A 24,022-nucleotide genomic window follows, 5' to 3' on the forward strand; every position below is an offset into this window, starting at 1 on the left:
TTTTTTATTAACAGAACAGTTTATAGACTACTTATAATATAACACTGAGGGCCTGTTTCACTACTTATTATTAACGCTATTTGGCGGATGATGATATCCAACAGATATTTTTTTGTGTATTATTCTTTTTCACTATCGAATTACACTGTATTTATGAGATATTTCTATTCCCAAAAATGAATATTAGAGCTGAAGTTTATTAATTGAGGTGAAACAGGTCCTAACGGCCTATTCTACCTCCTGCTGTTAAAGTCCAATCGTAACTTATTTGCAGGATAAACATTATTCACAACAGGTGAAACAGGTGAACAACGCCATAACTAACATTAACGTTTCAATGAAGTATTTTCACATCAAAGTTGATAAGTAACAGCGAACGTTCTAGACCACACATTTTATTTTAATGTTATTATCAAAGTTGCATAGTTACTGTCACAAATGACAAACCCCAGACACTACGTTTGTTCAGAACAAGCCGACGTAATTAATAGGCTTTTTGAAGTTCTCAAAACTTATCGTGAACAATTATTCACAATATTTAACGCTTGTTTTGCTTAGCTACGATAACTTTTTCTTATTTACGGAGTAAATGACGTCAGTAAAAGTTTTCTATTAATACATGAGCTGTGATGACGTAGTGAATAGAACACACAAATCGCTACCTGACAACCACAGGCGTATATACTATACCTACTAGATACAAAATTAGGAGTTATAAGAGAAAATGCTGTATCATATTTAAAAGGGAATTCGGACTTTACAATATTAGCTAATGCACTGTGGAGGTGCGTAATTGAAGCAACTCCAACTATTCTTTTTTTTATATAAAAATACTACATAATATGAAACCGTTGTTAGGACATCATTTTAAATACCTTTACCTGTGTCAGGATATCCCTACTATTGATGTTTATGAAAAAAAAGTCTGAAAATTAGCATAAAATGAAATATCATTTTCTAAATTGTAAAGATGTACACTATTATTTCAAACTAGAAAAACACTAAGTTGTAAAGTTATCGTGAAATAAAAATATTATTATTTATTTTACCTTATTCGAATGTCTAACGAAATTGTAAAATGTAGCCTGAAATTACGTAATTATTGTTGGTACTGCATAACGTTATTATTCGTAGCAAGAAATATGAAACACGCTTTACGAACAAAGCACTACTTAATTCAACTTGACAAAGAAAAATGCCATTACTTTTTATTTTATTTTAGCTGTCATTTCTATACCTTATGAAAGTTATAACAACGGTTAATCATAATAATATGTAATAATTTAATTAAATTAAAAAAAAATTGTAATCAGTCGCATTAATTATTTACATTAGTTTAATTTAAGGTCTCGTGTCTGGATAAAATGGCGAAAGAAATTTGTTTGCGTAGTTTCAAAGGAAAAAGGGATCAAAAGACTAAGTAGTCGATATTTAATTAGTAGTGATAAGTTTGGGCTTGCGGATTCTTAATGTGACTTTATTTTACTAGTAAGATAAGGATATTAAGCAGTATATCTCTAATAATACAAAAAGGTTCTGAGTTGAAATTTTAGTAGTTGATTTTGCGTGCATGAGCCTAAGATGTCAATCGACCTTCTGGATTAAGTAAATTCAGAGGTTTATCCAGTTATTTTAGTCGGGTATATAACACGGGCTTGTAATCGCTGAATTTTTGCGCGTAACTAAGTCTTTAAAGTCTTTCGAAAACTCCCAACGCTCGTTAGGAAAGATCAAAGCATTCATTGATTATACTTTTGATGGGATCGTGAACATAATTGCGGCTGGAGCTCTGGCGACCTTACTCACCAAAGGAACACAACACTACTTAAGAACTACTTATTATTTAGATGTTTTCTTCTGTGATGTTGCGGTGCTCCCCTTTCGGGCTGCTCCAGGTTTCGAGTAGGATATATCTTGCTATTCCATACCTCAATGAAAACATAGTAATGTTAGAAATATAATTACTCAGTAAACAGGAATAAAAATTATTAGGGCAATCTTTATTATACTGTTAATTTATAGATTGATCACGGTCTGGTTTGTGATGGAACCATGATCACCATCTAATTTCACCCCACCTCAACAATTGTATTGGAGACATTGACAGGGACAACACGATTATCGTTTCAGCCTATCGCAGTCCACTGCTGGACATAGGCCTCCATAAGTTCGTGCCAAAAATGGCGTGAACTCATGTGTTTTGTCCATAGTCACCACGCTGGGCAGGAGGGTTTGTAACCGAAGAAAACGATAATAGATAGATATAGTAGACTAAATTTGTGAATTAAACTATGTTTTGCGTTGCTTAAAATTAGATTACAAACATGAGTGTTCTTTTATTAAAATTGAAGGGAAAAATCGTTTGTAAAAATTAAAAATTTTAAATTGAAAAATGAAAATATGTATCCATCCTATGTATACAATATTTCGAATGTTATCTTATATAGATTATTGAGTTTTTTTTTTTTCAATAAAATCTTTCTTATTTCATTCACATAAGGGAACAAAATTAATTTAAAATATATTTTAAAGCCTTATTTTATAATATCAACGCTACTTGAACAAAATATTTTATAACTTTTATCAAGCTTGTTAGACGTTGTTAATTAGAGTGACAAATTCGTCGAACACATATGAATACATTAACGTACATAAATTATTATGTAATAAGAACTTGATGTAACATCGCGTCGCATACGTGAAGTTGATTAATTGCTTTATTCAAATAGGATTCAAAAGCACTTTCGGATCGTCATTTTACAAATCTATATTAATAATGATTATTACTTTCAAAAGAGAAGCTACTACCGATTTTGAATGAAGATCATACAAAGACGACAAAAAACTCTACAGTTATTCATTTAAAAAATAATATATATTTTATCGCCTATGTCATCCTGCACCGAATAATAAGCTTTAGCTATTAATTTATATTAGATTCCAATTTATATTAGATATTAGAGTCCAATTTCTGCCGCCATACATTGCCTCCTCTGCAGAAGCCTGATGGTTCGCTAGCTCACTCGGCAGTGGAAAAGGCAAACTTGTTTGCATCTCTCTTTGCGAGCAATTCGCGTCTTGACGCTAGCTCTACACAACCACCATCCTTGCCTCGATGTGACTCTTCTATGCAAGAGATTACGATCCACAATAAAGAGGTCCGTAGAGTTTTGCTGAACCTTGACGTGAATAAGACTAGTGGACCTGACGGTATACCTGCGCGCGTCCTAAAGGCCTGTGCACCTGAGCTGTCTCCTGTTCTCACGCGCCTGTACCGCCTCTCTCTTCAAACTAGAACGGTGCCAAAATCTTGGAAGCTGGCTAATGTGCAGCCAGTGCCCAAAAAGGGTAGCCGAGTGAATCCCTGCAACTACCGACCAATCGCCATCACCTCCATGCTCTGCAAAGTCATGGAAAAGGTACTTAACAGCAAGTTGCTGAACTACCTAGAGGACAATGAACTCCTCAGTGACCACCAATACGGCTTTCGTCAGGGGCGGTCTACTGGAGATCTTCTGGTGTATGTCACACACTGCTGGGGCGAAGCCATTGAGAAACATGGTGAGGCACTCGCTGTATCACTAGATATCTCGAAGGCCTTCGACAGAGTTTGGCACGCAAGTCTCCTTAGCAAACTTCCTGCTTACGGCATTCCTGTTGACTTTTGTAGCTGGATTTCAGACTTTTTGAGTGAACGGTCGATCAGAGTGGTCGTGGACGGCTGCTCCTCTGACCTGATGGATATAAACGCCGGCGTCCCTCAAGGTTCTGTTCTCTCTGCAACTCTTTTCCTGCTCCATATTAACGACATGCTACGACCAGGCATTGTTGGATACGCAGATGACAGTACGATTGTCGAGAGATATTTGTCCAGCGCAAAAGACAGCAGGGACGTAATACGTTCTCAGAGAGAGGCCATGGTGGAACGAACAAATTCAATACTGGAGCAAGTATCCCAATGGGGTGATTGCAACCTGGTCACGTTCAACGCCGCCAAAACGCAGGCCTGTTTATTCTCCACCAAACGGAGTCCTTTCAACTTGACTCCTACTTTCCGTGGTACACCTGTCCCTGTGTCCGATACCCTCAACCTCCTTGGCATAGAGTTGAATTCTAACCTCAACTTTGGCAATTACATTGAGTCCAAAGCGCAAACTGCGGCCAGAAAGCTTGGCATCTTAAATAAGGTTAAGCGATATTTCACGCCTAAACAGCTTCTTACGCTATACAAAGCTCAAATCCGATCGTGCATGGAATATTGTAGTCACTTGTGGGATGGCTCAGCTAAATATCAACTCGCCACACTGGACTCAGTGGAACGCAGAGCCAAGCGGCTTATCGGTAATGCCAGTTTGGTGAAATCTCTTCATACTCTGGCTCACCGAAGAAAGGTTGCCAGTCTAACGGTCTTTTACAGGTTGTACTTTGGAGAGTGTGCCCTGGAGCTGCACGAGCTCATACCCCCATCTCCTTTCTTCCATCGGACTTTCAGACGTACCGCGGGCTTTCATTCCTACCTGATTGATATACCTTTCATACGTACAAAGCGCTTCGAATCATCTTTTTTAATGCGCACAGCCAAGGAATGGAATTCCCTGCCGGCGTCTGTATTTCCGAGTTCATATAACCCGAACATATTTAAAGCGCGAGTGAACAGGCTTCTTCTGGGCGAAATCGCTCCATCTTCGACCTCGTCTGTGCTCTAGGGCTAGACTGAGGTCAAGAATAAGCCCATATCGTAATAAAAAAAAAAAAAAAAAAAAAAAAAAAAAAAAAAAAAAAAATTAAAAAAACTTTAAATTTAAGTTGACAAACATTTGTCATGTGCGGGGATCGAACCCGCTACCGCCAGCGCAATAGGTACAATCCATGACTATAACCGTTGCGCCAACGCGGTGCCTATAATACTAGCCCACAAAAACAAGTGCTCTGTATCTTTGACGTATTTTCTTAATTTTGAGTAAATTGCAAAAAAAAAACCTTAAAAATTAAAAAAAAATCGACATAATGAAAAGGCAAACAAAAAAAAAATAAGTTTATTTCTTATGTATTTCGATGCGCTTAATCTGAATCTTAACCTTTAAGTATGGACGTGGAGTCTCACAGGCTACTCGATGTTTTCGTTTTCCTAGTTTCACCTATTTGCCCTAACTCCCAGCGGCTGAGCGGCTCAGTAGCTTTTGTTTTAGTTGTAAAACTACCAACGAGAGAGGGGGTTGCGTCTTCCAATGAATATCACCTAAGTAATAACCATCAGAATATTGACCAGAGCCTGTCAGGCTACACGTCCATTTTTGCCCTATGATATATTTTACAAGAGCGATTACTTTAGTATCAGATTTTGAAGTACAAAATGTCTAAAAACAATAAAGCCGGTAGTTCTAAATCAAAACGACCATCTACGAGTTCTGTTCGGGGCCCTGTGAGAAAAAAATTTGTGCAGGAGATCCACTTTTGTGGTGAAGTGAGTTAGTTGTTATTAGCTTCGGATCAGTCTGACAATGAAGAAAGTACTGAAGATTTTTTTTATATTGGAGTCCAAACTGATACAAAATCATGAAAGTGACAGTGATGATGACCAGGACCAAGACCAAGACATAGGAGAAGAATCTTGTAGTTATAGAGATAGCCTATGGTGTTGCTGTATCGTGTCCTAGACTTAAGTACCATGAATGCGTACATTTTATATAAGATGCACCAAAAAAAAGCTGCGGAAAGAGATTTAAAAAATTAGTACATGTGCTCGTGGTGCCTTATGTGCAAAGACGTTTTATAAATACACGACTGCCAGGAGAGCTGAGGTCGACCATGACTCTAGTTTTAGGTAATTATATGGTTACAGAAGATGTCTAGGATCAAGAAACCAGTCAAGAAACCAGAAGAGCATATAAAATCTTTTCCACGAAAAAACATAGGATGATTATCCATGTTTGTATTGGGTGCAACAAACCTGTGTGTCTCCAATGTTCTAGACCTTTGTGCACTGACTGCCAATAAATTTACGTTATTTGAATTTTTTATATTTGTTATATGAAGTAGTTCATTTATGTTTTTGGTTTGTTATACATTATATTTTGAGAAAAAAGACTTATTTTGTTATAGGAATAAGTTTGGCTGCTTTTATTATCTAAAAATGTAACCTAAGTAGATTTCGACTGAAAAGAGCCATAATTTTGGATTTTTCATATTTTTAGAATTTTTTAAATAAAATGTGATTATATAAGCACGTTATTTAATTGCTAAACTACATAACTTTAATATGTAATTAGTTTTAAAGCGATCTTATATCCAATTCCGCAAAAAAAAATGTGTGCATATAGGAGCCTGTGAGACTACACGTCCACAGTAGTGTTAAGAAAAAATGACGTCCATACTTAAAGGTTAATTGATTTAGCCGGAAGTTTACCTTGATTCGGGGTAAATTGCAAAAAGCTGCTTTTAATTGCTAAAAAATCGTAAAACATTGCAATTATGCAAATAATTTTTTTTTCTTAAACTACGGATTTGAGTTCGGCGGATACATAAAAATACATCTCCCTAGATGGTCAAGGGTACGGAGTACTTTTATTTTATAGGCCTGTGTAATTGTTTAATTTAATAAGTTTTAGTATAAGTAGTCGGAAGAGTAATTTTGTTATAATAGCAATCTACAATCTAGAATCACTTTTGGTCTAAAAACAACAATTACCTCAGATAGTCACTATTTCAATTGAGACGCCATGATAGTAAACACTGTTAAGTCATACAAAATTATTACGAAAAATCCAAACATAAATCAAAGTTAAAGGACGTTATTCAAGAAAATATCATCCAAAAATAAAAACTTATTTTTAGTTGCTAAAACGTTTTAGAAGTTTTTAGTATCAATATATTGTTCCATATTTTTTTTTATATCACTAGTCGGCAAACAAGCGTACGGCTCACCTGATGGTAAGAGATCACCGTAGCTTATAGACACCTGCAACACCAGAAGCATCGCAAACGCGTTGCCGACCCAATCCCCAATCCCCCCAGGAGCTCTGGTCACCTTACTCACTAACAGGAACAAAACAGCTTGAAAACAGTATTATTTAGCTGTGGTCTTCTGTAAGGTCGAGGCACTACCCCAGTCAGGCTGCTCCATTTTATACAGGAAATTCCTGCTGTGCCCTACCTCTGTTAAAAAAATATAAATGTAAAAAGAGAACAATAATAATAATATTCTTTATCGTATCCAAAATACAAATCGTAAATAGAAACAATGATGTAAAAAGGCGATCTTATCGCTGAAGAGCGATTTCTTCTAGTTTACCAATAAGGTAATCTAGAAGAATTAGAGCACAGGGTACGATAAAGTAGCGAAGGATAGGAAAAATAGGTTTATTACGATTGGGATTTTTTTAAAATATATATTTTATTATTATTCATCCAGCAACCCGCAGTGGAGGAGCGTGGTGGAATAAGCTCTAGTCCTCTTTCTGCACGAAGAAAGAGGATTATGCCCAGCAGTGGGATGTTATAGGCTGAATGCAATATTTTATTTGGTTGATTTATCAACGCCTACATATTTATTTATAAAAACCGCGAGTGACAGGAGGTGAGATGTAAACTTTCGCAGCTCATTAACATTATACCTTTGGTTACACCTTTAGTTACAATTTTACGTCCTTGTTAAAGTATTTTCTGTTTTAAATGTAATAATGTTATGATTAAAACAATTTTCATTCTGCGTCTAGATTTACATGTACAAAAAAACATTATTGTATATATACATGTTTATTGTTAAATAAACCAAATTAAATTCATACAAGTGGCTTATTAGAAAATATTGCAAAATTCTATCCCACTTCAAAGCTTCAAAATCGATATGACAATTAGAAGCTGTTTACCTTTGATTCCGATGTTCTATCGCGACTTGCGTACGTCACTGTTAGAAATTCATCTACTTACATAAAGTTGTAGAGAATAGAGACGTATTAACTTATCACATGTTTTCCCTTTTAATACTTGTTTTAGTGCAAACAAAAATGTAGTGTGTAATAATAAAGATTATATCAATAGAATTCTATCTATCACGTTCGAGTTTCATGTTCATCTGTAAGTTTTTGGTAGTTTACAAACGTGCAAAATGACTTACTGAATGAATTCGATCGGTATTGCGAAGTGGTGGGCGGGCAGAGCACGTCACTGTTGAGGCTCGATACGCTGACGTCACGCAATTCACCCAGCGAAGAAGATCGCAGCGTTGGCAACGAGAAGTTTACCTCCTTCGTCCTTAATGGAAAATAATAATTTGATTGGTTATCTATTACTGATATTGCTCTTTATTACCCTAATAAATTAACAATTAACTTATCGGTAAAGAAGTGAACATAGTAAATTAAGAAACTCTAAAAATGCCTACGTATTTTTAAGTATTTTCTAACTAAGGTGACCTGAAAGAGGTTCGCCACAAATTAAATTGATTAATTCTATTATTTCCCAGACAGTTAGTCGAATCATAATTATTTCTTCATAATATGGCCACACTCATTTATCCGTGTCATTTAATAATTTCGACTATAAAAGCCTAAATTACAAGTAGTTTCTTTTAAATTAACCCAAATTTCATTCGGTACTTTCATTCATCAAATACTTTCAAATTAATAACATTTGTGAATATATTTATATAGTAGCTGACCTTTTGTATTCATATTTTTACCAATATAAGTTATATATATACATAGATACTTAAGAAACTCTCAGCTAAAGTTCACGTAATTTATATATAGACATGTTTTGGATAAGACAAATGAGTATTATAATAGTTTTTGAAAAATCGTCGTTTTTGAATTACGTCATAATATTGAAAGAAAGATTTTTTTTCAATTATGAAAAAAAAAACCGGTGTTTGTTGGAATTTCAAAGTAAAAAAGTATAGAGCTGTTATTATATTGTCAACTACGCTTAACTGACTGCTGAAGACACAACATAAAGGACAGTCATCTCAAAACTATATTCTACGTAATTTGAATCGCAATTATTACCCAAGAGTATTACATGCTACCCACGTTTTGTAAAATGACATAAACGTAGGTGATTCTATGAAATTTCAAAATTCATTTAAAATCCTTATTTACTACGTGGCAAATGATCGCATATTCTAACTCTTATTGAATTAATAAAATTTCCGATGAAAGTCCAAAACTTTATTATCCAATTTCCACTCTTCTTGTTTGTTTTGTTAGCTTACTAGCAATGTTTGGGTATGTTTATAGTATTTTAAACTTTCGTATTATTTTAGGTTAAGGGTGACTGCAGAACGTGTCATGATGCAATGAGTCATCCTTTTTCGTGCATGCAGCCGGTGTTCATCGATTTATTAGACGTTGTGACGTCAATAAATACTATATTGTCCCATACCAAATTATTTATAACACTTTTTTTTAGAATGAAAATATACAAAATTCCAAAGGCTTAATTAAATAGTTGTTTTATTCTTTCAGCGCCGATTACTTGCATAATTAAAAATAAAATAAAAAACGAAATAAAATTTTAAAGCAGTCGAATATCTCACCACTTCTGTTTCCATAATATTAATTAAATAAAGCTGTATTTACATAATAATTATGGTTATAATTGTATATGTCAGCACCTGCGCTGTCGTAGGTAATTAGCAAGGAACTTATAAACAAAAGTTGCACCGATCCAGGCCACTTAGCACATCGTTCGATACTCACCTACCCTCACTCATTCTAGTGCTCGAGTCATTCTGACGTGTATAAAAAACGGCCGGTGCAACTGCGGTTGTACGTAATGAAAAAAAAAACGGTAATAAATAAAACCTTGAATTGTTGTCTTTCAAAGTGGCCTTAACCACTTAACTTTTAACTGAGGTAGGGCACAGCAGGAATTTCCTGCTCAAAATATGGAGCAGCCCGACTGGGGTAGTACCTCGACCTTACAGAAGATCACAGCAAAATAATACTGTTTTCAAGCAGTATTGTGTTCCTGTTGGTTAGTAAGGTGACGAGAGCTCCTGGGGGATTGGGGATTGGGTCGGCAACGCGCTTGCGATTCTTCTTGTGTTGCAGGCGTCTATAAGCTACGGTAATCGCGTACCATCAGGTGAGCCGTACGCTTGTTTGCCGACCTAGTGACATAAAAAAAAGAAAAACCAGCAGGGTTTCATTTTTAACGATTACAGTACAGTTATAGTGTACAAATGTTTTTGAAAAAAGCGTGAAGCATTATTTTTTACTGCTTACTTAATACTTTTTGAATAAAAATGAAACGACCACTAGAAAAATAATATCTTCGTAAAATAATTGTTTAAAGAGCAGGAAGAAATAAGGCAAAAATGATCCACACCCCGATCAAACGCTCTACACTATAGTCGACTGAGTAAACCTGTTTTAATTGGGGAAACGGTTGAGCGTTAATTGATGAAAGGTAACGATTTCATATCTTTTTTTTTTCATTTCATCAAATACCTTTTACATAAAACAGTCTTTAAAGATTAATTTTTAAAATTGTTCAAAGAATTGAAATTATAATGAATACGAAGTTAAAGAAGCACCTTAAAAATTATTATGAACTTTTAATCTTACTAATAGAGGAAATATAATCGAATTTCCTTAAAATATTTGTAAATTTCTATTTAAGATAAAATAATAAAATAGAACATGTACGACGTTCGTAGAAAAATATAAATTGTAAAGCCTAAATCTAAAATATAAATCGTTGACACCTATAAAAAATATATTTATACAAAAATATAAAAACAAAATGAGGTTTGATATTATCCTTATATAAATGGTTCCCATAATATTCTTTGAGTACGCCACAACACAGTATGTTAATTTAATTTTTAAAACTATTTTAGAAAATATTTATTTTAATAAATTATTTCAGTCTTTATTATTATTTTACTATATACATGTTTAATTTCTCCTAATCTAATAAATGTAAAGTTGTTTTTAATACTGACTATAAATTATATAACTTTTTCATCTGGTCAAATGCCCATCGCTGACACGTCCTGAGGTTTTCACTGAAGATTATTCACAAAATAATTATGTATACCTTTGAACGTTCAGTATCTGATACAAAATGTATTTTATAATTAACTTTATAACCAGTGTGTTTCCAGATCGATTTCAGGAATTTTTATCATAGCGACACCTCATAATTTGCGGCGAGTTTAAAACTATAAAATAAGGAATGGCAGAAGGGGCTAATTTGATTGTATTATGCGTTTTTCTTTAATATATATTTTTTTCTTTTATCATGAGACCACATTATTATTTAGATTATTTAAAATTTAAACGATAAGTATGTGTGGGTTTAGTGACACATTATGGAGCATATATTTCGTTAATAAAATAATTACTAAATATACTCACAAGTAGCACGAAGCCGCGATGTCATGTGGAGGGTAGACGAGAATAGGAGGGGATGGCACTGGACTGGGGCTGTTCTTGCGTCTGCGTGCGCAGAATACTCCAGCCATCACGATGAGTAAAACTAACGCTGCGCCGGCACCGCCTAGTGCTACGAGTACTGCCTCTGTTGGGAGATTTAATATTTGAGATAGTCTTATCATTTATTTATTATTACATTAATTGTAATGTGGAGCATAGTAATATCTTGAATATTTTAATTTTGTAAATAATAAAAGATATGATTAATTAAAATGTCTTAAGCACACAACTTACTCATATATTTCCATTTTTATATACCACAGCAACCACCCGCCTACCACATCACGATCACAACCCATAAAATTAGTTTAGATTTTAATATTATCCTTTACGTAAATTGTACTGATTTTACATTGCCTACTAAAGTATCCTAAATACATAACTTTAAGTCATTATTTATTCAACACATTTTATACACACCGGTTTGTGTCACACTTTGCGTGACAGTGTTGATTCTGTCAGAAGCTGAGGATAAATTGGATAATTTACTAGTAATGGATACTACTGTTACCACAATTAAGACACATGTAAATAGTTAAATTTCTCGTTTCATCCGTACTTTGTTAGATGATTTCTCCAAGCCCCAGCATAATGTAATTATTTATTCAATTGTTTCTCAACCTACGCTTCCTTTACGCGTTTCACTGTTTTATCCTCAGGGAGCAAGGTCGCTTCATAGCGCAAAACGTAATTCGTGTGAAATATTACATATCCCTATTTGAGAAGATGTTATAGAGAATTCAAAACCAGTGAATAGAATAAGAATGGGAAATAATAATTTCTATATTTTTGTATAGAATTCAATGAAAACATCAAAAAAAAAATTGTGACGATTCCAGCAGAATTTAACGTTTATACATACACAAAAAATGTTACAAATAAAGAGGTAATAAATGTTATTTCTTGTAAAGTGTGTAATTTATTAAACTTCAATTTGTGACTTGATTTATTAAATCTCAAAATTAATTTGCTAAATTCATTGACAACTGACAACGAAATTCTATCAAGCGTGGAATAAATTAAGCTGTTGCTAAAATATTAGATTAAAGGTTAGTGAAGGAGAACTTTTCTGTAAAGCTATATAAAATTAATATTTAATTAGATTTTTAGATTTTATATGTGAGTTTCAATTACCTATGTAACTTTTATAATACGGCTATTAAGCCTTGAACCGTTATTTGAAGCCTTTTTATTTGAGAGAGACGAACTTGACTTCCGGTAGCGTGTCGGTGAATTTCTTCCTTTTTGACCGGTGGGTCATGTGACTTCCTTTTAAAAGTACCTCCCACCACGTTGAAGTTTCCTTTTTACCTGAAAGAATCTTGTGGCTCATTGGCGTCTTGCCTTCGGTAGCGTTCGGACACAATTTGGTAAGTCAGTAAAACTTTTATATAACTATCATAAATATTATAAATTATATTTATTCCTATTACTATTATTACTAAATGTCATTATGTCGTGTTGATATTATATTATAGTGAGGGTAATACTTAGTTTTATTTGTGAAGTGACTTTAACTTCACACTGAATCCGTTTTATTATGTTGATGAAAGAAGATTTGCATTACGTTTTACTACCCTCCGGTTTTTTTCAGACATTGTGGAATATCAAAGATAATGATTAAACATAGTGATTGTAAGAATATTTATGAACAATCAGTGTGACGTGTTGTTTTTGAATATTTGATATTAAGAAACTTTATAGGCCATTATAAAAACTGTTTCAGTGTTTTTCATTATTATTCAATATGGAAGATGAGGGGCATAATTCATTGGTCTTGTCTGAGGAATCATCTTCTGAGTCGGATTCCTCTGTGGAAGCACAACCAAGTACATCGAAGATTGCTCAAAGCAACAACACCAATAAGAGGAAGAAGACAATGTATAAATCCAGAAAGGCGAGTGAAAAGAAAAGGCGGTTAATGGAAAAGACTGTTAAGGATTTAGCTGATCAAGTAAGTCACATTAAAAATTTTATCGCTAGTAGCGTTGCTTTTCAACCTGCTTATCAATCAAGTCCTTACTCACATGAGCAAGCTTTGCTATCAGAATATTTCTGAGATTAGTGCAGATGTTAGTAGAGAATTATATGATAATGAAGTTGATGTAGTGCAAACATCCAACAGTTTTGATATCGCATTAAATACAGTTCTTAAAGAGCCCTCATTACCCAAGACTCTTTCTAATCATATTGACATTTTGAATAATATACAGTACTTTAATACTGACGATTGGAATAATGTAAGATTTGCAGAGGTACAGAAACAGTACTGCTCAGTGTCCGGGTTTATTCCATTAGAAACCAATGACGAATTAAAACCTTATGATAAATACGTTCACTTAGCATCTATTGAACGTGGTTTTGCTGCTATTACCCATGCTCTTATTATGCAAAATGAAGCGTTACAACAAGGGTTTAAATCACTTGTAGATTGGTCAAATTCTGTTCAAAATAATATTACGTCAATTTCATTACAAGAGAAATTAAACGAAATTTTTATAAAAGGTAGTCTACAAAAGATATCGAGTGATGTTTTACAATTAACTTGTGGTCATAGAGCAAATTTGATACAGCAGAGGCGTGAAAATATATTGCGTTCAGTAAAAGATGCATTTTTAAAGACTATAAGATTCCTCCCACTCAGGATTCACTTTTTCAAAAAGATACTTTTACTGCTGCTATTGAAAAGGCTGGAGGTATTACCAAAGCTTTTTGGCCTTCACAAAGGTCTTCATATAAGAGGGCTGCTGCGCAAGCTCAGCCATTACGACAGCAAACTCAGGCTCTGCCTAGTTATACGAGGGATTGTTATGGCCCTCAACGATTTAACTATCCAGCAAATAACAATATAAATGATTATTCAAATCGATTCCCAGCTCAGGCTTACATTAATGACAATTTTCAAATGCAAACTCGAGATCCATCTGGTTTTGTTCAAAGGCATCAACAGCCACAAGTTAGATCCTCGCATTTGAGATCTAATCAACAATTTCAAAGCCATCAACCCTTTCCAAAAGGGGCAAGGACTAGGTTCAATAGTCAGGCACGAACTCAGGGTAAACAAAGATTATGACTCGAAAACTTTCCTTGCTGGTCAGCTAGAGTATTTTATCCAAAGATGGATAGACTCAAAAGCTCCCTTAATTGTCGTGAATATAATAAGAAACTTTCGGATACCGTTTGTAAAGAAACCACCATTACATACTCCAAATTTAAAAAAGAACATTTACAAGACACCAAGTTCAGAACAATTGGACTATGGAATAGCTCAACTTCTGCAAATGAGAGTATTAGAGCTGGCTCCTCTCAGTCCAAGTTTTGTTTCTCCAATGTTCGCAATACGAAAGAGCGACGGTAAATCGCGTCCAATTTTCAATCTAAAAAATCTGAACAAGTACATCCAGATATCCAAATTTCATCTAATCAATGTACAATGAGTGCCGAATTTTTTACAACTAAACGATTACATGATCACAATAGATTTACTAAATGCATACTTCCATTTGCCAGTAAACAAATTGCACAGACGTTATCTACGTGTTATATACAAAAACCAGTTGATGCAGTTGACATGTTTGCCTTTCGGTCTTGCTTGCGCTCCAAAAATTTTTGCTTGCTTAACAAACTGGATCGCCCAATATTTGAGAACAATAGGTCTACAAATTCTTGTATATCTAGACGATTTTTTATTAGTCCATCAAAACCCTCAAACGCTTTATTTACAAGGCCAAAAAGTCATTCTGTTCTTAGAGAGACTAGGATGGAAAATAAATTACAAAAAATCGATCCTTATCCCACAAAAAAGCATTCAATACTTGGGAATTATTTGGAATCCCCACGAGAACCAGAAATATCTGCCGGTACAGAAATGCAAGCAGTTATTGAAAAAACTCTACAAATTGCAAAAACTTCAAAAGGCAACATTAAACGAAATGCAAAGCTTGATCGGGTCCTTGAATTTTGCCAGTTTCCTGGTTCCCAGAGGTCGTCTGAATCATCGAATGCTTTTAAGGCATTGCAATGTGTTACGGAGAGGGTAGATGGAATACGAGAATTGGATTGGTGGATTGTGAATTTAGCAAACCGTTCTCCGATACTTTACCCACGAGTAACGAATTATCTCGTAACCGATGCATCAGAGATGGGATGGGGAGCAAAATTGAATCATGTAAGCCTTTGCGGTCAATGGTCTTTAGAAGAAGCAGCTTACCACTCCAACAAGAGGGAGATGTTAGCAATTTGGTGCGTCTTAAAAGATCACGCTCCTGTCCTAAGGAATTCGACTCTTTTAGTTCAGAGCGACAACAAAACGGTCATAGCCTATTTAAGGAACGAGGGCGGAACGAAATCAGATGCTTTAATGAATCTTTGTCGAAAAATATTCAGAATTTTAGATTGTGCGAAGATACATATAGATTGTCACTACATCCCAGGTCGTTACAACAGCGAAGCAGATCACCTCTCGCGCAGTCTAGCGCGTCCCGAGTGGCATCTCCTGCCAGAAATAACCAAGAAAATTTTTGCTTTATGGGGAATACCGACAATAGATTTATTTGCTTCAGCCCGGGCTCACGTAGTACAGAAATACTGCAGTCTAGACATAAGGGATCCAAAAGCACGTTTTTACGACGCGATCAGTCAGACTTGGAATTATCCACTTGCATGGGTGTTTCCGCCCCCTTACTTGATACCCAAGGTTCTTCAGCACATGAACTCAGCCAAGGGAACATTTTTGATCGTGGTACCACGGTGGGAGAAGGTATTTTGGAGACCGGATCTCAAAAACAGGGCAATAAGTCCTCCTTACATAATACGCAATCTCGACAAAGTCCTTATAGATGTAATAACCAGACGTCCCCCACCCAGATGGCACGAGATGACTCTAGAAGTTTGGAGATGTGGGGCTGGTCTGATAGCCTAAAAGATTGGTCTAAGGAACAAAGATTGTTCTTACAAAAAGCCTGGCGTAGTTCCACTTTGAGGACGTATAAAAATGCATGGCAGAAATGGTCAAATTGGGCTAACAAAAATTCAGTAACTGTTTCTAAACCTTCCGGTTCTGACTTAGCAAAGTTTTTGATTGTCTTGCATCAAATACAAGGCCTTGCATATAATACAATTTTAGTTTACAAATCCGCGGTCGCTACATTGTATGATCCAAATTGTCATGACAGATTAAGCTCGCATTTGTTAGTACATCAAGCATTAAAATCAATTAAATTAAACACTTGTAATAACCGGCCTAAGACAACACCAATTTGGGATGTCGATGATTTAATAAAATGGTTGGAGGAAAATGTTCCTGATAGTAATACTTTTTATGAATGTTCTGCTAGAGCGGCTTTATTGCTTTTGCTATATTCAGGTCGCCGAGTCCATGATTTGACCTTATTGACAATTGAAAAAGAAGGTTGTTTGATAAATGAGGGATATATAATATTGTGGCCAAGGTTAGGTTCGAAAACAGACTCTGTACGAAATTGGCAATCTGGATGGCGCATTTTAGAAAATAAAGAATGTAATACTTTAGATGCTGTGTATTGGATAAAACGTATGATTGAATTATCACACGATAGACGTTCAAAGTATGGCCTGAATAATTTATTTATTACAACATGTGGTTTACCAAGACCTGCCTCTCGAACATACATAGCTGGTTGGGTTAAAAGAATTTTCATTCAAGCGGGTATTAATGCTAGTCCTGGAAGTATACGGTCAGCAGTTAACTCAAAGAACTTTATACAAAATTGTCCAATTGATGAAATTTTATCTAAAGGAAATTGGCGTTCAGAACGTACTTTTATGAAATATTATTGTCGTGAGGTCAGATCGAAGCAAACAGGTCAATCTATGTCACAATATTTTGAACCAGTGAATTAAGAACTAATAAATTATTGTACCTATGGTAATTCTCGAATAATAAAAGTTGTATTGATTATAAGTTAATGATTAAACGGTTAAATAAATTATATATGTTTACATTAATTTACAGAAGTTTCATTTATACACCTGGAGATAACAAACAGGTCTCAAATAAAAAGGCTTCAAATAACGGTTCAAGGCTTAATAACAGCGTTTTACCTACCAATAAAACGCTTATTAAGCGTTAACCTTATTTGAAGCCTTATACTCTACCACTTCTAGGTGAATATATGACATTTATTTGAGACTCAATGAGCCACAAGATTCTTTCAGGTAAAAAGGAAACTTCAACGTGGTGGGAGGTACTTTTAAAAGGAAGTCACATGACCCACCGGTCAAAAAGGAAGAAATTCACCGACACGCTACCGGAAGTCAAGTTCGTCTCTCTCAAATAAAAAGGCTTCAAATAAGGTTAACGCTTAATAAGCGTTTTATTGGTAGGTAAAACGCTGTTATTACATAAATTTTGGAAACAATTTTTTATTTTCAATGTTCTTAAGCCGAGATTGCTCACGCTATTAGCAGTTAGTCGCCCGCGGCATAAAAATCGCGTAATTTTTTACGCGGTGTATCTGCCAAGGTCAAGCATCCCAGTAGCTACCCCCTCGTACTTCAACTCCTTATTTTAGAAATTATAATTTAATCCTGTGCTTGAGGAAACGATTGTTGCTTTTGGCGAAAAATTACTACTACTACTACTCACGTAAGTAAAATTCGTGGGTCAACTTTTTTGTATACATAGTTGAAATATTATTAATTATCTTGCATATTATGTAAATATCGTAATAATAATGAGTTGAGTTTGTTTTATAGGACTTTTTATTAAAGAATTCATGAATTATACAAAAATGAAGAAAAAATATTCACAAATAGATGTTTGGTTAAAAGAGGAGTTTGATTGTGAAAAAGCTGATGCACAAAATTTATTGTAAGACCTATCTGAAAGTGATAAGGTAAGTAAACATAGTAATCACAATTAATAATACTGATACAGAACAACCAGCGGTAGAATCTGACTAGGCTTCGTCATCAAGGTTCCGAGTTGTAGTCGAGCAGGTATAACGTCTGTTATTGCCACCCCAACTTCCTAGAGATTACCATGACGTAGTTGCAGACGTGGAAGTGTTACTAAATGCTCTAGTTGATTCAAAATCATTGTATACCAGTGGCGTTGTTAACTTTGGAACCACGTAAAAAAGTGACAAGCCAAAAATAAACCTACTAAAAAAATCGAAAAATTTCTAAATGCTCTGACAAGAAATTCCACTAGTTCTAAACTTAGAATAGTAGCTATGAGTACCTATACTGGCGAAGTTAAAAGATAGCTGTCCCTTGCATCCTGTATACATATTAAGTTGAATATAGTTTATATATATAGTATATATTAGTCTTTTTCCTCGTCGTTTCCTCACTGCCGAGGATCGTGACCACATATGATCTTCCACTGAACACGGTCATGTAAATAAAGATAGTTAAAAAATTACAATATTGATTTTTTATTTATTCTTGATTGCTTGCAATTTATTTGATTTTGAGACTTTAGTTTTGAGTTTGACTATGGTTATTGTAGCACGTTGGATAGCTTCGAAAGTGTAGATATTTTTAAAATAATACGCAGATACACGTTCATAGATTTTTTTTCAGTACGACATAAGTTTGTAAAACAAAGACATTAATTATTTTCCTCTTTTTAACTTTGGTGAGTCAAGGGTTGAAAATTCAATAAGTAATCGTTATGTTTGTTATTATTTATTATTATTTAGAATATTGTTTATCATTCTTTGAAGATTTTACGAATATTCGTCAATTAATTTCTTTTTCATGCCCTTTAAAGTGATAGATTCGGGGGGTTTTCACCAATAATAATAAAATTAAAAAAAATCTAAAATAGGTGAACATGGATTTTTCAAAATATTTTTCTGTTTTCTAAACATAAAACGTTACAAAATTTCGAAATACTTTTTTCCAGAGTTCTAAATAGTAATATAATTTTAATTATCTGAGTGATATAGAAATAACGTAAAAACTAAGTATGATCTATTATTCCTAAAAATATTAGTTTCTTATTCATCGTTATAACTTTTTACCTTTCTGAATGTTAAAAAAGGCATGATTCATGTATAAGAATTTAACTATAAATGAAGATATGATGTAACCCTAAATAAAATATCAATGATGTGATTTGGAACTAAAAACAAACAAATAACAAAATAGGTATAAACGAACATACAAACATACTACGGCATCTATCCAGTTCATGTGTTTATTACAACATAATACAGGCATATTAGGAAACATCGCAATAACGGACAATACTTCATCAACACTCAGATGTAGTATTACGCAGTTAGATTTGCAGATATGAAAAGCACATTCGAACCAAAACACACATGAATTCGTTATCACACATTCAAATAGTAGTATTTACAATCAGTTCTCTTTTAGTTAGATGATGTCCAAATCAGACTTTGTTGAAAATATGTATTCGACTACGATCAATAAAAGTGAATCTTTAATTCTCTACTTAAAGAACATTAGCACCAAAATTACCTATTTCCTAATTTTTATATCTCACACTCTCCTTGAAAAATTATCTTAGCTTTCATTTTATTTGATACTATCCACCTTACTTTGCAGAACTTGATGTTATAATGAGACGCGATGCAAACTAGAACTATTTTGGAACTGCAAGTTGACCGCCTATAAGAAAATTTAGCTACCTATTATTGTATTTGTGTTTCCTCTTTTAAAGGCAACCAAAGAAAATTTTTGGCAAAACAATTAAAACAGGATCATAATTTGTGCATACATTTTGTGCTGCAATCTATTTCAGTTTTGATATTTTTAATTTGAACACATGGGTTACTCACTAATAAATGCCTTGTTACCCGACTGCCAAGGAAGGGTTATGTTTTTTTAATAGAGGGGCTTTACGTGCACAATAAGATGTCAAAGATTACAAGCGCCGGTTCACTAAATCAACGTATTGTGTTCCATTGTAATGGCACAACATCGTTAAAGAGAAGTTTCAGAAACTTGTTATTACATCATCATCATCACGTTATAGGATATTTATAGGCTTCTAACACAAGACGAAGCTCGAGAGATTTTTAAATAAAACTCATCTTTGTGAAGATAATTGGCGCTTCTTAATATTAGTGTAGTTCGGTATAACATTACTCTATTATTATATTAATGCATATGTTTAACAAAAGAAAAAGTTTATTTACATTTTTTATATCACATGATAATTGTTATTGTAGTTATTCAAACCTACCTCTTAAATTGATAGCATTGGAGATTGAGAGTTCAGAAACCGTCTTCACCGTAGGTGTCTGTTCTAATCTTGAATTCGGGGAAACTGACTCCACGTGTTTTAGATGTTCGACGATTTGCGTCACTGGTTCACCACTATCTAGTATTCCATAGTAATCTCCGTTAGACTCCGATTTGTAGTCTTGCTCGTAATCTGCGTAAATATAGGTAACAATTAAATTTTACGTCAATTAACATTAAGTAACACAAATTATTTTCCTTCTCCATCTACGAGTCTTCCTCACGTCTGTCACGTCTTGTCACCTGTCGAGAATTGTATTCTTTCATGGTTGTATTATTATCAATTGATTTTATAGATTGACCTGACTATTTGGAAAAAAATGCAAATAGTAATGTTATTTAAAATTACTTCATTACTTCATCCCGAGTAGAAAGTCAACACAGTCAAACATGAGCATAAGCACTTGGACTATTTATTTATTTATTTAGGAAGCCAACGTAGTATACAGTGGTTTTTATCATTCGTACATAGTTAAACATACGCCGTACGCTTGTTTGCCGACCTATTGATAAATAAATAAAAGAAAAAAGTAAAAATATGTAGGTATATGTAATAAAACAACGAAAGACAAAAATATCATAAAACTTTTAAAACAGGGTAGGTAATACATAGCGGATTCTGTAAATATATATAAAAACTAGCTGTGCCCGCGGCTTCGCCCGCGTTGAAATTAGTGTGTCACAAAGTTTTCCCGGCAAACTTCCAGTGAAACTCTCATCAAAATCGGCTTAGGCATTCAGTAGATTTTGAGGAAATCGATCACATACACTATTTGGGACTTTGTTTTATAATACACCAACTGTTGCCCGCGACTACGACTACGATCAAGATGTTTAACGCAAATTATTTTTTTATTTCAGTCACTTGAAATGCTTATCACGCTGAGTAACTTTTGAAAAGGCACAGGTAGTATAATTTAATAGTTATTTTTATAAAACCTCCTTAACTTATAAACCTTATTTTTATAAAACTAAAAATGTGGTGTATAGAGATACGCCACATTTTTAGTTTTATTTTCAGGCTGCAGTATAAATAACCTATCAGGCGAACTTATAGCTACTGTATATGTCTCATACAAACCATCAACACCAATTAAACCCTCTTAGCGGTGGAATATCGCAAAATCCGTTCTTAGCTGACGTCTACTAACTATAATCTACCTCCCTGCTAAATTTCTTCTTTGTCCATCCTAGATGGATGGATCATCCAGCGGTTTTTGAGTTCTCGTGATGAGTGAGTCAGTGACCTTTCTATTACATTACATACATTATATATATAATACATATATATACATTATATATATAATACATATATAATACATATATATATATATATGTATTATATATATAATGTATGTAATGTAATAGAAAGGTCACTGACTCACTCATCACGAGAACTCAAAAACCGCTGGATGATCCATCCATCTAGGATGGACAAAGAAGAAATTTAGCAGGGAGGTAGATTATAGTTAGTAGACGTCAGCTAAGAACGGATTTTGCGATATTCCACCGCTAAGAGGGTTTAATTGGTGTTGATGGTTTGTATGAGACATATACAGTAGCTATAAGTTCACCTGATAGGTTATTTATACTGCAGCCTGAAAATAAAACTAAAAATGTGGCGTATCTCTATACACCACATTTTTAGTTTTATAAAAATAAGGTTTATAAGTTAAGGAGGTTTTATAAAAATAACTATATAACTATATATATAATATATATATATATATATATAAAACCGAAAGGTCACTCATTACGAAATCTCCGAGACTATAACACCTACAAACTTGAAATTTGGCAGGTAGGCTCCTTATAGGAAGGACGTAGACATAATAGAACAGAACAGAATAGTAGAGAACAGAAAAAAACAGAACAGAACAAAACTAAACAGAGTAGAGAACAAAATAGAATAGAACAGAACAGAATAGAACAAAATAAGAACAGAACAGAATAAAACAGAACAGAATAGAACAGAATAGAACAGAACAGAATAGAACAGAATAGAACAGAATAAGAACAGAACAGAATAGAACATAATAGAACAGAACAGAATAGAATAGAACAGAATAAGAACAGAATAGAATAGAATAGAACAGAATAAGGACAGAATAGAATAAGAACAGAATAGAATAAGAACAGAACAGAATAGAATAGAACGGAATAGAACAGAATAGATCAGAATAGAACAGAACAGAATAGAACAGAATAGAACAGAAAAGAACAGAAAAGAACAGAATAAGAACAGAACAGAATAGAATAAGAACAGAACAGAACAGAATAGAACAGAACAGAAATAGTAGAGAACAGAAAAAAACAGAACAGAACAAAACTAAACGGAGTAGAGAACAAAATAGAATAGAACAGAACAGAATAGAATAGAACAGAATAAGAACAGAACAGAATAAAACAGAACAGAATAGAACAGAATAGAACAGAATAGAACAGAACAGAATAGAATAGAATAAGAACAGAACAGAAGAGAACAGAATAGAACAGAACAGAATAGAATAGAACAGAATAAGAACAGAACAGAATAAAACAGAATAGAATAGAACAGAATAGAATAGAACAGAATAGAACAAAATAGAAGAGAACAGAATAGAACAGAATAAGAACAGAACAGAATAAAATAGAACAGAACAGAATAGAACAGAATAGAACAGAATAAGAACAGAACAGAACAGAATAGAATAAGAACAGAACAGAATAGAATAGAACGGAATAGAACAGCATAGAACAGAATAGAACAGCATAGAACAGAACATAATAGAACAGAATAGAACAATAAGAACAGAACACAATAGAACAGTATGGAACAGCATAGAACAGAACAGAATAGAACAGAATAGAACAGAATAGAACAGAATAGAACAGTATGAGAACAGAACAGAACAGAATAGAACAGAATGGAACAGCATAGAACAGAACAAAATAGAACAGAATAGAACAGAACAGAATAGTATAGAACATCCGTTTTTTCTGTTCTATTCTGTTCTGTTCTGTTCTGTTCCTATTCTGTTCTATGCTGTTCTATTCTGTTCTGTTCTTATTCTGTTCTATTCTGTTCTGCTCTGTTCTATTCTGTTCTATTCTGTTCTATTCTGTTCTATTCTGTTCTATTCTGTTCTATTCTGTTCTATTCTGTTCTATTCTTTTCTGTTTTATTCTGTTCTGTTTTTATTCTGTTCTATTCTATTCTGTTCTGTTCTATTTTGTTCTCTTCTGTTCTGTTCTTATTCTATTCTATTCTGTTCTGTTCTTATTCTATTCTATTCTGTTCTGTTCTGTTCTATTCTGTTCTATTCTGTTCTATTCTGTTCTGT

The 24,022-nt window shown here is 33.9% G+C and overlaps 1 protein-coding gene across 1 annotated transcript in view; it reads right to left on the reverse strand.

The window, feature by feature from the left end:
• LOC123660682 (synaptotagmin-15-like) overlaps nt 1-24,022 on the reverse strand; it is a 74,462-nt gene that overhangs the window by 46,585 nt on the left and 3,855 nt on the right. The window contains exons 2-4 of the mRNA XM_045595733.1: nt 20,641-20,832; nt 11,364-11,526; nt 8,117-8,253 (exon numbers count right to left, since the gene is read on the reverse strand). Of these exons, the coding sequence (XP_045451689.1) occupies nt 8,117-8,253; nt 11,364-11,526; nt 20,641-20,832 (492 nt within the window). The remainder of the gene's footprint in view (nt 1-8,116; nt 8,254-11,363; nt 11,527-20,640; nt 20,833-24,022) is intronic.

The sequence above is a fragment of the Melitaea cinxia genome, chromosome 15 (genome assembly GCF_905220565.1).
Source record: "Melitaea cinxia chromosome 15, ilMelCinx1.1, whole genome shotgun sequence".
NCBI lineage: Eukaryota > Metazoa > Arthropoda > Insecta > Lepidoptera > Nymphalidae > Melitaea > Melitaea cinxia.